The 16,107-nt window shown below is 39.4% G+C and overlaps 1 protein-coding gene across 4 annotated transcripts in view; it reads left to right on the forward strand.

Moving 5' to 3' along the window:
* The window catches only part of kcnq1.L (potassium channel, voltage gated KQT-like subfamily Q, member 1 L homeolog), an 83,258-nt gene that overhangs the window by 50,847 nt on the left and 16,304 nt on the right, over positions 1 to 16,107 (forward strand). For all 4 annotated transcript variants that reach the window (XM_018256398.2, XM_018256400.2, XM_018256399.2 and 1 more), the window contains 3 exon segments: positions 14,012 to 14,102; positions 15,333 to 15,459; positions 15,589 to 15,667. In XM_018256398.2, coding sequence (XP_018111887.1) covers positions 14,012 to 14,102; positions 15,333 to 15,459; positions 15,589 to 15,667 — 297 coding nt within the window.

Consider the following 16,107-nt stretch of genomic DNA (forward strand, 5'->3'; position numbering starts at 1 on the left):
CTACTTGGGACTTGGGTTATGACATTGCCCCTAATTCCCTTAATTGACTACAGATTCACTCCATACTTGAGGCAAGGTGGAAAGTGGGAAATAGTGATGCTTTGCTTTAATGAAAATAGTCAGACCTGCTGTTTTTTCTCATTAGGAATATATATATATATATATATATATATATATATATATATATAGCCCTCCTGACAAAATGTGCATCACGTGTGACACCTCCCAACCCTACTGCCCCTTAGGGGGAAAAGTAGGACCGAGAAACAGTGAGTTTTATATTTCCCAGGTTCCCACTAGAGCAGATAAACATGTTTTTCTTCCCGGGCAGCTCAAAATGAGTGTCCGTTGACAGGGCTGCTGCTTGGACTTGAAGAACAAGATGAAAAGCAATACCTTAAGATTAATTCAATATATGCTTTAGAGCAGTGATTCCCAACCAGTAGCTTGTGAGTAACATGTTGCTCTCCGAACCCTTGGTTGTTGCTCCCACTGGCCTCAAAACAGGTGCTTATTTTCAAATTCCAGGCTTGGAGGCAAGTTTTGGTTGTATAAAAACCAAGTGCACTGTCAAACAGAGCCTCAATGTAGGTTGACAATCCACATACGGCTACCAAATGGCCAATCACAGCACTTATTTGGCACCCCAAGAACATTTTCCATACTAGTGTTGCTCCTCAACTGCTTTTACTTATGAATGTTGCTCACGGGTCCATAAGGTTGGGGATCCCTGCTTTAGATCCCTGCTTTTACAATTTATCTCACTTTATTTTTATAATGTCCATAAAATGCTACACAATCAAGGCCGCATACAACATCTATCCAAGGATCACAATAATATTAGTCCATATAGCAACCTGATTTACCCCACCGGACCAAATTGTTGGGCACTATAGCCAAAACGCACCAAACTAGCTAACCAAATCTGGTCATATATGGCCAACTTAAGGCAGCAGTTTCTAAACTGCACAGCTAGCCGTGTGGAGTCTTGGAGCATTGGAAGGGGTGTTTAATGTAAAGGATAATTAGTGTGAGATGTGAGGCTTCTAGATGGCTCAGAAATCCCAACTAGAAGTTGAGGTTCAGAGTGTGACACTTATCCACTTCCCTAGAGTTTTGGAACTACTTATGAATGGCTGATACACCAATGCTCTTTTTTTATATCTGTAACCTTGCCTTGAGCTAAGGCTATTAACAAAGGCCTCCAAAAATGTTTAAGCCAAAAAAAGTTAGAGAACCTCTGTCTGGGGCCTTTAATACTTGCTTATGGAAAGTTCAAGTGTGCCATAGAAGTTCCACTCAAAGGGACGCATGGTTGAGGTGGATAGAGGTTCCTTACTAATCAGCTCAGAATGCCAAAAAAGATTGCATGTGAATGTCTCTTACCTAGGCACCTCCTTACACCTACTAGCCCCAAGCATTGAGGTCACCTTCGTGTATAATATTGTAATTTTACTGCTGTGCAGATATGACTTATGGCCCCTCATTGTGTCTCAACTCATTTTCTCATGCTCTATCCCTTTGTCATACTGTTCACATTGCTTTGGGTTTAGAGACCTACATTAGCTCCTTTATGCTTTCTTGGTATCGGCTTCCTTTTATTGTTGGCTATAATCGTTTTTTTTTGTTGATCTCACAGACTATTAGGCTACTGGTAATAGTAGGTTATGCTATCCATTATAACTTGCTTCATTGTGGTGCCCGCAAGAGCTCTACCTTCAAGGTGTTTGTTAAAAGTTTGACATGCGATACCAACCCTAGGGAACAACAAAACCACCAGCTTTGTTTTCTTCCATAAAGGTAAATGTGAGGTGTTTCATCTCTCTCTCTCTCTCTCTCTCTCTATACTTGGGTTCAATGCAACAACAAACATGACAACTTTAGCAGTGTGTGTTCTTGGTATTTCACGCTTGAGGTCATGAAGTATTGTAGCTAAGGAACTAGTATATCAAGTATTTTGATCACGATTTGGAGTGATACGTTGGATCCCTAAAGGGGAATCTATTCCATATAGTAAAAAGATTTCATGAGAAAATGTAATTCTCAGCAAATTTTCAATATGCATTAATGCTGATGTCCACCTTGTGTGAATATGTTTCCTATAAGTATAATCTCTTTCATTTCTTTGCTCAACTCACCCAGACTACATATACCATTACCAGCTTTCCTCCAGCAACATCTCTAATTCCACAACGTGTTGCACGCAACTATGATTCTCTTTTTTAATAGGTCATTTTATCAGGGTTTCTGAAGGAGTTCAAGAAGCCTCCTCTGCCCACCTGACTATACCCCTGAACATGCCCTTTCATGGCAGTCCAGGTCTGCTGTATCGATTGCGTCCCCTGGCGGTGTCCTGTCTGTCTCCCAAAAGGCAGCCCTTCATTTTATTATAGAACATGCAAAGCATTATGGGTTTTAGAGTCTTGGCTGGTGGTGCAGTGCTGCATGCACTTTGGATGAGCTGAGCAAAGAAAAGTCAAACTATAATAAAAATGTAAATATAAGCTCGGATTCTGAATGACAGGTCAAATACATTTTTGTTTGCTACCCTTTGCCTAGAAGACAATGGGGCCTCATTTGTGAAAACTGGGCACATCTTCACCCAGGTAATAATCCATAACTTTTGAAGCCACCCAAAGGTAGAACAATGAAAGCAAACATTTACCGTGCAGGATCAAATGTGGCCAATGTTCATAAATGAGGACGATATGTATTAGAGCTAGGGATGCACCGAATCAACTATTTTGGATTTGGCCGAACCCCCGAATCCTTCGCAAAAGATTCGGGGCGAATACCGAACCGAATCTTAATTTGCATATGCAAATTAGGGCTGGGAAGAGGAAAACATTGTTTACTTCCTTACAAAAAGTCACGAGATTTCCCTCCCCGCCCCCATTTAGGATTCGGATCCGGTTTGGCCAGGCAGTAGGATTCGTCTGAATCCTGCTGAAAAAGGCCAAATCCTGCCAGGATCCCAAACCGAATCCTGGATTCGGTGCATCCCTAATTAGAGCTAGCTGTCTTTCAAATTAACCTTTTCGTACACAAAGTCTGCATTAATACTAAAAAAACATATAACTGACCAATCGTCCCACAGGGCCAATTGGAAAGGTGCTGTGCAGTGTTGGGCCAAAAGATGTGAGCACCCAAGGCAATTATCAGCCCAAACCTCCCTGCCCCCACCTGGCAACTCAAACCCCCCTAGGATCCTTATACTACTGACAGCTGAAATTACAGGGCCAGAAGTGGGGTGGGCAGGTAGACATAAGATGAATATGTACAGTGCTGGGGCCCCAACTTTTTTTTACCCGTGAGACACATTCAAATGTAAAAAGAGTTGGGGAGCAACACAAGCATGAAAACAGTCTCTGGGAATGCTTAAGGGCTGTGATTGGCTATTAGGTAGCTCCTTTGTGCACTGGCAGCCTACAGGAGGCTCTACTTGGCAGTACACCTCGTTTTATGCAATTAAAACTTGCCTCCAAGACTGGAATTCAAACGTAAGCACCTGCTTTGAGGCCACAGAGAGCAACATCCAAGCGGTTGGTGAGCAAGTTGATGCTCATAAGCCATTGATTGGGGATCACTGATCTAATGCTCCCCCCCCCCACTCTCATCTTCTGCCTTCCCCAAGTTCTGGCCCTTGTGCTGTGCAATTACAACTATGCAAATGACTGGAACAGCAGGTGTAGACAGTTGTGGCTCTGCTTTACTTTATCATCTGCCAGTGACTGGGTGACATGGTACAATCAAATTTTTCTAACCTGCCCAACCATAACGATTTTATATGATTTCATTTGTGGCTTTACTGGGAGAATATATTATTCCCATAAGATCTTTAAAGGGATTCTGTCGTCAACATGAAGGCTAATGTCACAGGTGGTGTGCTCAGGCTTAGATCTGCCACATGTTCATAGTGACACATAATCGTGGTATCCGGGGACCAAATTAGTGGTTTCTCCACTAGCAGAGAAACAAACATGTGTGACATTAACCTAAAAATTTGTTATTGACTGAAAGCAATCTATCTACCTTAATGGTGCATGGGCCAGTCTGAAACTCGTGGGTTTACACACTTGGTGGGTTGCAAGTAGGTGGGTTGGCTAAGGCCCCTTTTCCCAGCCCTCTCCAATGAACTTCTTGGCTCAACTCCCACCTACCTACTTCTTTCCTGTGCATCTAGCACCCTCTCACCCAAAGAAGGATCTAAGAGTCAGTGGCCCTTTGTTCTCTTATATCCCAGCCCTAAACAGTCTGATTTGTTTACTCTGGAAATGTAGGGAGGATAAAAAATATTACATTTTAAATCAAGACACTGTTTGCCCAGGTGCCGTAACCACCAATCAGTAGGTTGCCTTTAAACAGGTGATCAGTAAATATTACCTACTGATAGGTGGATATGGGTTACTGCACCTGGGCAAAGTAGTTCCTTTTATTGGATATGGGGGTTACATTTTCTTAAATCAGACACCCCCACATTAATATTTGGTTGGATATTTTGCTATACAGAAGCTAGATTCCAGTGAATGGCAAGAAGATATATTTTAATTTGGCTGTACATGTTGTTAGTAAATATTAGCTAGAGTTACGTTATATCTCATTATAATGGCTCAGATGTAACCTGATAATGTTCTAGTCATACAGGTGACCATCATGATTGTAGAACAAGGAAAGCATTAAGAATTACTCATTATAACCTGATCTTTTGTTCATACTGTAGTATATCTCCCTTTGTGTTGTATTGGCATAATCTTGATTTGTGGCTTTGTACAAACGTGTGGGAGACTATAGTGTTCTGAATTCTTGTGTCATTCACTTTGTCTGCACTTGATGTTCCAGAGCCAATGTTTTCAAGTAAGTCTGAGAGCTTTGTATGTAGATTCTCAAGGGAAACTTTTATCTGCCCTTTTCAACCACAACTGCATCTGGCACACAATGGCAGGTCCCAGGAATTTGGATTGGGGTTGTGCTGGGAAATTTACTCAGAATGATTAATTTTGTTTTATATCAATTAGGAATGCATCAGTTTGGGACATTGCTTAATACCCCCAATACTTTGTGTAGATGGGTGCATGTGTAAAACATTATCCAATTCCTTATTATATATTAACCATGGAATTTGAAAGTTGGATTGGCCAATCAGATACAGGAAGAAATCCTGGTGGGCCCTGAGCTGGTCCTTGGTGCCTACAGGAACTGGCTCCTCTTTAGGCACCAAACATAGAAATTGTGCACCTGAGCCTCTCCCTCTGTACAGGTGTTACAGAGTAGAGCAATGTAAGTATTGCATAGCAGCTGTCCCATGTTAGATAAAGAATATGGGGGGCCGTTGGTGTTCTCTAGTAAGCCCTAGGTACTGTTGACGTACACTGTTATTTTTAGCTGATTTTGGATTCCATATTTGGTTAAATCCAAAACAAAAAAAATGAAATATATGCTTAATAGCCATTGCCCATGTGAGTACCAGGTATGTGTCTTCATAACCAACAGGGGATATTAAAAAGGGTTATTTGGTTCGATATGAGTTTTAAGACCGTTTGCAATATGTGTTCTATTTTATATTTTGGGATTGCTTGGTTAGGTCAGGCAGCATCATCTCAGTAAACATGTCTTTCACATATAATGTAAACCTTCAGGGAATTCTGGTAATATGAACTGTAGGTCTCCTCTCTGGTTGGGTCAGAGGAATCAAATAGTATGGTTTGATGATTACTCAAAACTGTAGCCCAAAAGATACATGACGTAGTGGTTGAGCGGTTTGTTAAACTACAACCAAGTTGCCTGATCTCATGGTCCCAAAGTTATCCGCTTTAGAAGGCTTTGAGTAAAGGGTATGTTTGGGTCCTTAATAGGAATGGTCAAGAATGGAACTTTTCTAAAGTCTTATATTGAGTTTTGTTCCAGATTTCTGAGTTTTTTTTCTGGGAATCTCAATGGATGTTGGATCTTCTCAGACCTGTCTTTATGGCCTAGAGTTAATTTCTTTATGGTTTTGTGATTATCATGGAAGCTTCTGTTAAGGTGATGCAGTTTCAGCATTGTCTGAGCTGCCAGTCTCTCAGAGTGGCTGGTAACTTTCTTTTGAGACATTAGTCTTCCTCTGTTTTGACCAAGGGGTATTATGGAAGTCCGTATGAAAGCCTTTAGTAGGTCAACCTCAGATTAGACTTTATTTTGTTTGACAGTTTTTATAAATGCTTTATTATTTCTTGATGTGCAAAGAAAATTATTGAAAGCGCCTTCTTTAACAAGTTGGCTTCACCCAGCTGACATGATAGTAAAGTAACTTGTTGAGCGTGTGTTCCAGCTCTGAAGACAATCAACAGAGAAGCTTCCACAAGCCATTTACTGGATGTTACAAACACCTTCTAAATATGTTTGATCAAGTGGCTTCTTAATCACAAGGGATTTGAACTGTTCTTAAGGATTGAACGTTTTACAGTCCCCGTGTTATCGCTTGCATTCTAGTGGGCTATTTTTTTCCACCAAGTGAGATAGATTGGAAATATTGTATGGTTATCTAAAGAATGCAAATGAAGGTAAAGAACAAACTGATAAGTCCTTGAATATCGGTAAAGCAAGTTTGTGGGAAGTATAAACGACAGTATAAAAGTACGAGAATGTGATAAATTAACCATTATTTACTTGAGAGCTAGTAATGTATATTTAGTTTTATATTATCTCACTGTGCCTATCTGTGATGCAAATGGTTTTATATTTTTCCTTTCCTGAAGCAGGTATATAATTGACTCGTGAAACTGAAGCTCCTAAGGCCTATCGTGCCTTATCGCAATGACTGATGACTTATACGTCCTTGCAGTCAGGGTCGGCTTTACATCAAATGTGCACTTTGCTGCAGGGCTATGGAGAATAAAGTCAATATATTTGAGTAACACTTAATGTAGCCTAACCTGCTGGCATTGCTAACTCTTGGTTCTTATTGGTTTATTATACTGATGTACAGGTAACCTCAAAATAAGAGAGAACTGTATGCTGAGTATACTGAAAGCAGGTTCTTCAGCAGAAGTGTACTTTGTGAATTAGTTAAGCAATTGGTGTCCCGTCATGCTTAGATGTCCAAGTCCAGTTTCTTGATCTCATAATTTCCATGGTTAGAGGAATACATTTTGACACTTTGAAAGAGGGATGAGAATTGCTGAGTTTACTGATTCTTTACTTGGAGCAGAAGATAAAGAGATATTTCCATAGAAGTCTGAGGGACAGAAAGCAGTTGTAGGGACATCTGTGTTCTCTGTACCTATGATAATTACAAGTTAATCCAGTAAAACTAGGCAAACGCAAGTCCTCATAGTTGAGTAAGAAGACAAACCAATACTTTACAGAAGCATGAAACAAGAAACAAGTCAACAAATATTTTCCATTGTTTTAAAAACAAATAAATTAGGTATTGCCTACAGATAATGTTGGACGAAGACCTTACCCATCCTCATTTTCCCTCCTCTCTTTGCTGCTTATTTGTCTGTTTACGTGCGTTTCTGCTAACCAAACAGCATTTTGGCCAAAGCCAATAAATTACTATGGAAGATGGAATTATCAAAGATTGACTAAAGCTGGTGAAACATGGTCACTTTTTTGACAAGGTTGACATTTGAGCAGATGACCCAAGCCTACTGAGAGCTGTCTAATGGAATTATCAAACCTTCCCATTCGGTATGGGGCCAACTCAAGCTATATTTTGCAGAAAAAATTATAAATCTGGTCATGCATATCTGATAAAAGCTGCCAGCTTGCCTTATCCAGAGTCGGCAGCTTATTGGTCCATGTATGGGGCCTCAGGAGAGTCTGCCCCACTGATTCTAGGTGAAAACAGATGTCTAGTAACTGGTTTATCAATCCCATCAGATGAGGACCATGCTATTCTGATGAAGACCTCAACCAATGGGTTTACATAGGTCCACAAACTGATCTAATCATTGAACCCCAAGCCAAAGTTAGAATCAGACCATTTTGGCCTTATGTATGAGTGGACCAATGTGGCAAAAGATCAACTCATTTAATGACTTTGCTGCCCTAATTTTGGGGCCTCTAGAGTGTATCTATAATTCATTTTCACATTTTGGCAACTCTGTTAGCCATATGACTTTATTTCTGAGAAACTAAGTGATAAATGTAATAGAAATGAGATGATCTGCCAGGAAGTTGTAGTCATATACAGATGCAGCTCCTGCTGTCACTCCCTTTAGCACATAATGTGGTGTTAACCCTTATAAGTCTCAAGCCAAAAACTTGAGATACACCCATGTACGTCTGTGGAAAACACTTTTGGGAGTAAAAGGCATGTAAGTGACATTTGGAAATGTTGTACATCACATTGTATTCCATGTAAAACTCCCTCTTACCAGTGTCCGAATGCAGACGTACTCTGTGAGTGGAGTGAATCAAAGTCTCTTTACATCTGGACACCTGTCTCTAAGTCAGATCTCTGACTCTCAAGGAAATATACAGTAGTAGCAATATACTATATATGAATAATCCTCCTCACTCTAGCGTATGGTACATAGTACAGGTTTAACAGCTTGACGCATATTAGGTTGCCACGTGACTGGTAATACAATTTTACTTGCTTTGAACTAGCTGGTAAATATGTAATCATTACTTGTTCTGCCGCAGGTCTCCCCAAACACGTCTCCCTCTCTAAACCCCGACAGCTCTGTAGACTTGCCTACTCTCCCAGTCTCCACCCAATCTACCTCCTGTACGTCACAACTCTACCCCTTTTATGTTACATCTCCACTCCTCCCGAGTCTAGTGGCACCAATGGGTAAGTTCGACCCATTTTAGTATATCTGTTATGCCATCATCTAGGATTCAAAGTGGAGGCAAAGCACAGACTGCCACACCAGTAGAAAGGACTGCGAACCTTTGTTTATCTCAGCAGGCCTGTAGCCAACAGGAAAAAGGGGTTAGACAATCCCATATGGGGAGGGACCAGTGCCATATGGGGGTCCCTCTCCATATGGCGTTGTCTGACCCCTTTTCCCCGTTGGCTGGTATTGCCTAGGAAAAATGGAGGCAATCTTATCCATATGTAATGATATCAGACTCTCTTTTAGTTGGAGTATTTCTCCATAGACTTCAGGCTTGCTGGGATGTACAAAGGCTGACAGTCCTTTCCGCTGGAATCCCAGTATGTGCTTTGCCTTCACTATGAATCCCAGACAATGGGATCACAGATATCCCAAAATGGGTCGGATTTACCCATGGGAGAGGGATTGTCTATTTTTTAGGTGCCATTGGACTTATAGCGAAAGCAGAGAACAGATGTAGGGCCACCAGTGGAAGGTACTGAAAGCATTTGATCACCACAACAGGCCTGCAGTCTATGGAGAGGAACAATCTCCCTTTTTATATATTGATTTCACTTTTCAACTTTATATAAAGCACAAGAAAATGCAGCATGTGTCCTCAAAAAAAAAAAAAGCTTGATGAAATGCAGATGCAATAAAACGCAACCACGAGCACAACCAGGATAGATAATATGTGTCAATGAGTCTTCTTGGGGTTCCACACTAGATAATGCGTGGGAGGCAGCTTTGGGTGTCATTGAGTGGCAGGTTTCTTCCAGTACTGTTAGTTTTGGGAAGGATCCAAAGGCAGATACCCTGCTCCTTCAGCCGGATATAACTAGATGATTTTGTGATTTTAGCACCTGTTTGGGAAACTCCTGTTTTGTTCTTCTAGCAGAAAACCTTTTCTATTCATCACTCGTCAGGCTTCCTAACCTGTTTGTGCACAGTTCTCCTGCCTCTTACTGTTAAACTGAACTTGTCAGACGTAGTTATGCAGAACAGGAACAGTCCTGCTATTAGACATGTTAATGAGTTTGCTAAAAATGTATTAATTACCTGCTCACCACATTTTTATTCAGTGATGCAGGCCAGTTGGCACGGGTTGTTGAAGAGTAAGTCTGAGGTGCCATAACCGTGCTACGTACTAAGCGTCTTGCACAAGATTGATGTCATGTTACTTATGTCATCAAGGAGAATGATTTCGTGTACAGGAAATATTACTAATTGTGTGAGCTGATTTACAAGTAAATGTTCTGTACGTCTACCCTCACTGCTTATTGACTTTTATATTGAGGTATGACACCTTGTACACAAGTTCTTGTAAGCTGAGCGTTGTGCATGTACATGAGATTAGAGATGAATACATATTTGCAACATAGGATACTGCATGAACTTTTAGCAGGGTGACAGCCACAGGGACTGACCACATGCTGGACCACAGAGAAGCCTTAAGCCAACTATCTTATGGGCTTCCTTATTTTTTGCATTTTACAAAATTAAATAAGATAATGTGTATTATGTAGCATCAGGGCATCATGCAGTTTCTTATTGACTAAAAAAATCCTTTGTGGTGTAAAGGTGGCCATACACAGGCAGATTTAAGCTGCAGTTTTAGGCCAATTAGGAATCTTATCTGCTCATGTGTAGGCCAATGATTGTCTTAACCCTTAGGATGAGCATATCTGATGAAATTTCCACTCTCTTGGATACCTCAAAATGTATAGTGTATGGCCACCTTAATGCTTACTCTCTAAAAGCAATCATGGTTTTATGCCATATATATATATATATATATATATATATATACCCCTTACCGTAATTTATGTAGAGCATATTTTCTTTTATGGATAAAACAACCAGAAAATTGGTGCAAGGAGATAGTATAGATTAACTGTAATTTAGTTATTTTACTTCTTTTTAGAAGTTTCATGTCCTTAAAAATAAATGTCAAATGTTGCCAACTGATTGAATGGTCATTCCTGCCTATTCATTGTTTTGTTTTCTAGTGTCCTGGTATCTAAACGGCTTAGCATGCTCATACCATACATAGATGCAAGAAAACAATTCAAAATTGTATAAATATAGCAACCAAGAAATGATATATTCTACACTTTTCAGTATGTGTCCCTTTGTGAGCTTCCAGTGGGATAAATAATGATAAGGTCCCCTATCATTCTGGAATGGCTTGATGGTGCTGCAGCATGTGATGCTTATTAAATAGGATTAAGTGCTCCTTATGTTCACAGAAATAAATGAGATGACACTTCAACACCAGGCTCTCCACTCAACTTCCTTGTTGACGTTATACTAACTTCTATTTCAATATGCCCATAGCATTGACTTATGCTGAGGGTACCTGCTGGATATGGTTTGGCACCGATATAGACAAATAGGGGCCAACAAGACTACTTGAGGAGTCAAACATGTTCAACAACTGTGGGCACATTTTTGTTTACAGTGGCTACCCTATAGCAGCAATGCCATTGGAGAAAAGTTGGCACAATGTCTCTCAGCCAAAATCAAACTAAATGCAATTACTAATTTGGTGGAATCCAGTACGATTGTTGTTTCTGAATGACCAATTGTAATAGGATCTGACTTGCCAGAACTATACCAGGAGGGCTCCATGTAATGAACACTGGTATGCCAAATCTTAAAGGCCTGCATTGTTCAACATCTCTTTGTGTGGCTCAAATACCCATGATTGTTGGCATCTTCGTCTTGTTCTCCACCACTAGCAAGAGGAACACAACTAGTGGGATGCCTTTATAGCTTTGCTGAACATCTAAGCTCTGTCTCACAGTCATTATAGTAGGACTTTTAAGACCCCACGATAAATGAAATCTTGGCCTATATGTGACCTATAATATTTATTCAGTGGGAGAAGCAAATGGATGTGCCACCAAATGTATATGTCCAGCGCTTCTCCCGGGCTTCACATCATTATTTATTTAAATAGACAGGATTGGATAAGACTATAATTTTAAATAGTCATTAAGGTCCACGTGTTGCTCACCATTAAGCACTTTTTGGTCCGGGTGCTACATGCCCCAGACCCCTCGTTTAAACCGGAGCCGGTACGGTTAACCCGATCTCCCCACTCACGGGACCAGATACATAGAAGGTATAAAAACAGGTCTTACCCCAACACCGCTGTGACCCAGGTGCTGCCGCCCTGAGTCCATCACTAAGAAGAACTTTATCAGCGCATCAACAGTTTCAGCAGCGCACTTTGGAACCACTTTGAAGAACCGCACATCGCTATGTTTGTGAATCGTATATGGAAATAACGATTGTCTACTTTTACCTGTGACCAGTGATTGTGCGGTTCTTCAAAGTGGTTCTGGAGTGTGCTGCTGAAACTGGAAGCAAATGGGGCAATTTATGCATAAAAGACTATAGTGTTTCAGGACACCATAATGAGACCTATTTATAGGAATAAAACTACTTTTGTTCCTTTCATTTACTTTTAAATTATACTATCAAAACCAAAGCTCGCTCTTTCAGCCTTTCGTTCACCTTTAAAAGGACATGATACCCCCTTGTTCAATATGATTCAAGAAATAACAAAAACCATAAATTGTGATTAAAAGTAGGTCCAGCACAAGCTCTTTTCATTGTACTCTTGTTGAAAAGGGGGTATGTTGTCCCTCTAATGGAAGCAGAGGATTATGGGAAAGAAAATTGTGCCTTATCAACATAACTAATACTAGGAAATGAGAACACCCTAAAAAAAAAAAACAGCACTATTTATAGAGAACAAAGATATTTTTATCTGAAAATACTTACCCTGGAGTTTATAATAAAGCAATTAACATTCCGTTGAACAAAATAGACCAGGTGGGGTTTTGTTTAAACATTCGATTAAAGATGGCTGAACACGAAAGGGCTGATAACAAACTTCACTTTCAAGGTAATATATTTACTTTTACGGGATAGAATTATGCAGTGTGTCTGCTCAGTGTGATTAATTTAATTTTTGGTGTTTGCTGGTCCTCAGTGTATCAAAGATGATTAAATGTGCACAGTTCATGTATTACGGATCAGATTTTTCAAGGGTCGAATAGTAAATTCGTGTTCGAATTTTGAGTGTCAAAATTCACAAATTCGCATTTTAATCCCCATATTTGAATGTAAATTTGAATGTGAGATTTATCACATCTCGGCCATGGAAACAGTCCTGATTCGAATATTCGCCACCGAAAACCTGCCGAGTTCATTTACAATTCAATGGCAGATGTCCGTTAAGCCATTTGGCAATGTTAATAGCATTCCTGACATTCAAGTTTTTTTTTTGGAGAAAAACTTGATTCGTACCAATCAAATACGATTCAAGTTTTCGGGCCGGAATAATTCAATCGAATATTAGACATTCAAATTTTTTCTTAACCTCCCAGTCGAATTGTGAGTATATTGGAATAAAAAAAAAATTCACATAAATTCAAAATTCGACCTTTGATAAATGGGTCTGTAAATTTATATTTTCCTGTTACTGGTTCTGTAACTTTTTTTTGTATATTCATTTTTCGAAAAGGAGACGGGATCTGGAAACCCTTTGTACAGAAAGATCTAAAATATGGCGATGACATTACTCACAATAAAGGATTCTTCGTTTTTGACTGATTTCCTTATTTTTCTGTAATAACAAGACTGTATATTGTACTTGATGTCACCTAAATTGCCAAATAAAAGTAATCTCGTGGAAATGACAAATTTTTTAAATTATAATCCGTAAAAAATTTTTACTGTTTTTTTTTTAAATAATCAGGATGTTCTTTTTGCAGCTTTGCGTCAGAGTCGATTATTTTGAAAGACTGGTAGCACACACCAATGTATCTGACCTGACTGTCAATCGTAATCTGACTCTGGCTCCTGCATGAAGCGAGACAAATATCAGAAGGGGGAATACTGAAGAGTAACTGGAATATTTCAGAGCCAGAATTTTTAATTGATCATATTTAGAAATCCATGAGATGAAGTTCACATAAAACTTATTCCCCTTTTAAGAGCAAACCAAATAGTAGCAGTTGAGTTTTTCATTCTTAAATATTCGTAGTCGGTTTTCTGCATTGCGTGCTTTCATGTGTAAAACGCAACTTCAAAGATTCCAGATAATTGATCTCATACTTTTCTTATAGCTGATTTGTTCAAAATGGGAATATCATATAATAATTATGATTTTTTTTCTTTTGTATTTCCAGATTCCTCATCGTGTTGATATGTCTGATCTTCAGTGTACTTTCTACAATACAACAGTATAACAATTTGGCAACAGAAACCTTATTCTGGATGGTGTGTATATCTGAACTAACGCAATACTTTACTAACTTGTAAGAACAATGGTCCACAAAATATATTTAGGTACGGCGATGGGAGCTATTACCCAGGATGCTCGGTTTTTCCTGTAATTTGAATTACCATATCTGAAAACATTTAAACATTAAGTAAACCCAATAGGATTGTTTTGCCACCAATACAAGTGTATGCAGTTCAGTTGCCAACAAATACAAGGTATTGCTTTATTATTTTATTTATTTTATATATTATTACAGAGGACAATAATTTGAAAAAAAAAAAGAATTGGATTTAGAAACGATCTTCCCATAATTTGGAGTTTTCTAGGGGGCACATTTATTTAGGGTTGAATATCGAGGGTTAATTAACCCTCGATATTCGACCGTCTAAGTAAAATCCTTCCACTTCGATTATCGAAGTCGAAGGATTTACCGCATTTAGTACTAGCAATTAAATCCTTTGAATCAAACAATTCGAAGGATTTTAATCCATCGATCGAACGATTTTCCTTCGATCACAAATTGGCTAAAAAGCTTAGGGGGACCTTCCCGAATAGTCGAACGATTTTTAGTTCGATTCAAAGTCGAAGGTTGAAGTAGCCAATTCGATGGCCGAAGTAGCTAAAAAAATACTTTGAAATTTGAAGTATTTTTTTATTCTAATCCTTCACTCGAGTTAAGTAAATGTGCCCCTAGGTATCTGTTTTCCTGATAAGGGATCCCATTCCCATTTGTTGACCTTCTATTCTTCATAGCCTAGTACCCGATGCATGCGATTTTTTCTACTGTGTTCCTCTGTATAGGAGCATAGCTGTCATTTCAGGGGTTGAGATGGGACCAGGTCCTTGATATCATATTTTCCCTGGTAAAAGCTGCTGAGTCACAACACCCCTTGTGCTTTAAATAATACTAAATAAACTCATGAGCTTTATGGAGGTCAAGGCAACATTTGCTTATCTAGTCGACCATAATAACCAATCAGCATTTATTGGCCAGCTATTTGAAAATATACATCCATTTGGTTGTTATGGGTTACTAGACCTGGGCAAATGTTTTTTTTTTGTTTGTTTGCAGGGATCGGTGACCCTGCCAGGTGCATAGGGTTTTAAATGGGAAGCAGAAAAAGGGCAGAAGGTCAAGGCAAATAATTCAAAAACTAAAAAAAAGAAATTCTTCTGATGTCCGAATACAATGAAATTTAATTAAAGGATCCTCTATCCCTTTTTAGGAAATAGTTCTCGTGGTTTTCTTTGGGGCAGAGTACGTGGTTCGGTTATGGTCGGCTGGATGTCGAAGCAAATACGTTGGGGTATGGGGCAGACTTCGATTCGCTAGGAAGCCTATATCTGTAATAGGTAAGAACTGTCTGGATTCTGCTGTGTTGGTGTGGGAGCTGAGCTGACTGTGCCAATATAGAAATTTCCATTTATTTACTGTTATCGTCTTGTGTTTATTTAATGGGCTTCTTTGTGCTTTCCTTACAGATCTAATTGTAGTCGTGGCCTCGGTTATAGTGCTTTGTGTCGGCTCCAATGGCCAGGTCTTTGCAACGTCAGCAATCAGGTAACTGCTATGCTTTGTGTTTGTGTATATAGAAACACAGTGGCTCCCGGCAATGAGTTAAACGGATACTATCATGATTTTCATTATGTCGTTTATTTCTACATTACACTGTTTACACCACAAATAATTCACTCTACAATATAACATTTCATACGTGAACGTGAACCAGCAAGTGTATTTTTTTAGTTGTAATATTGGTGTGTAGGTGCATCTCAGGTCATTTGCCTAGTCATGTGCTTTCAGAAAGAGCCAGCACTTTAGGATGGAACTGCTTTCTGGCAGGCTGTTGTTTTTCCTACTCAATGTAACTGAATGTGTCACAGTGGGACCTGGATTTTACTATTGAGTGCTGTTCTTAGATCTACCAGGAAGCTGTTATCTTGTGTTAGGGAGCTGCTATCTGGTTACCTTCCCATTGTTCTGTTGTTGGGCTGCTGAGG

Source organism: Xenopus laevis, chromosome 4L (assembly GCF_017654675.1).
Source record: "Xenopus laevis strain J_2021 chromosome 4L, Xenopus_laevis_v10.1, whole genome shotgun sequence".
Lineage (NCBI taxonomy): Eukaryota > Metazoa > Chordata > Amphibia > Anura > Pipidae > Xenopus > Xenopus laevis.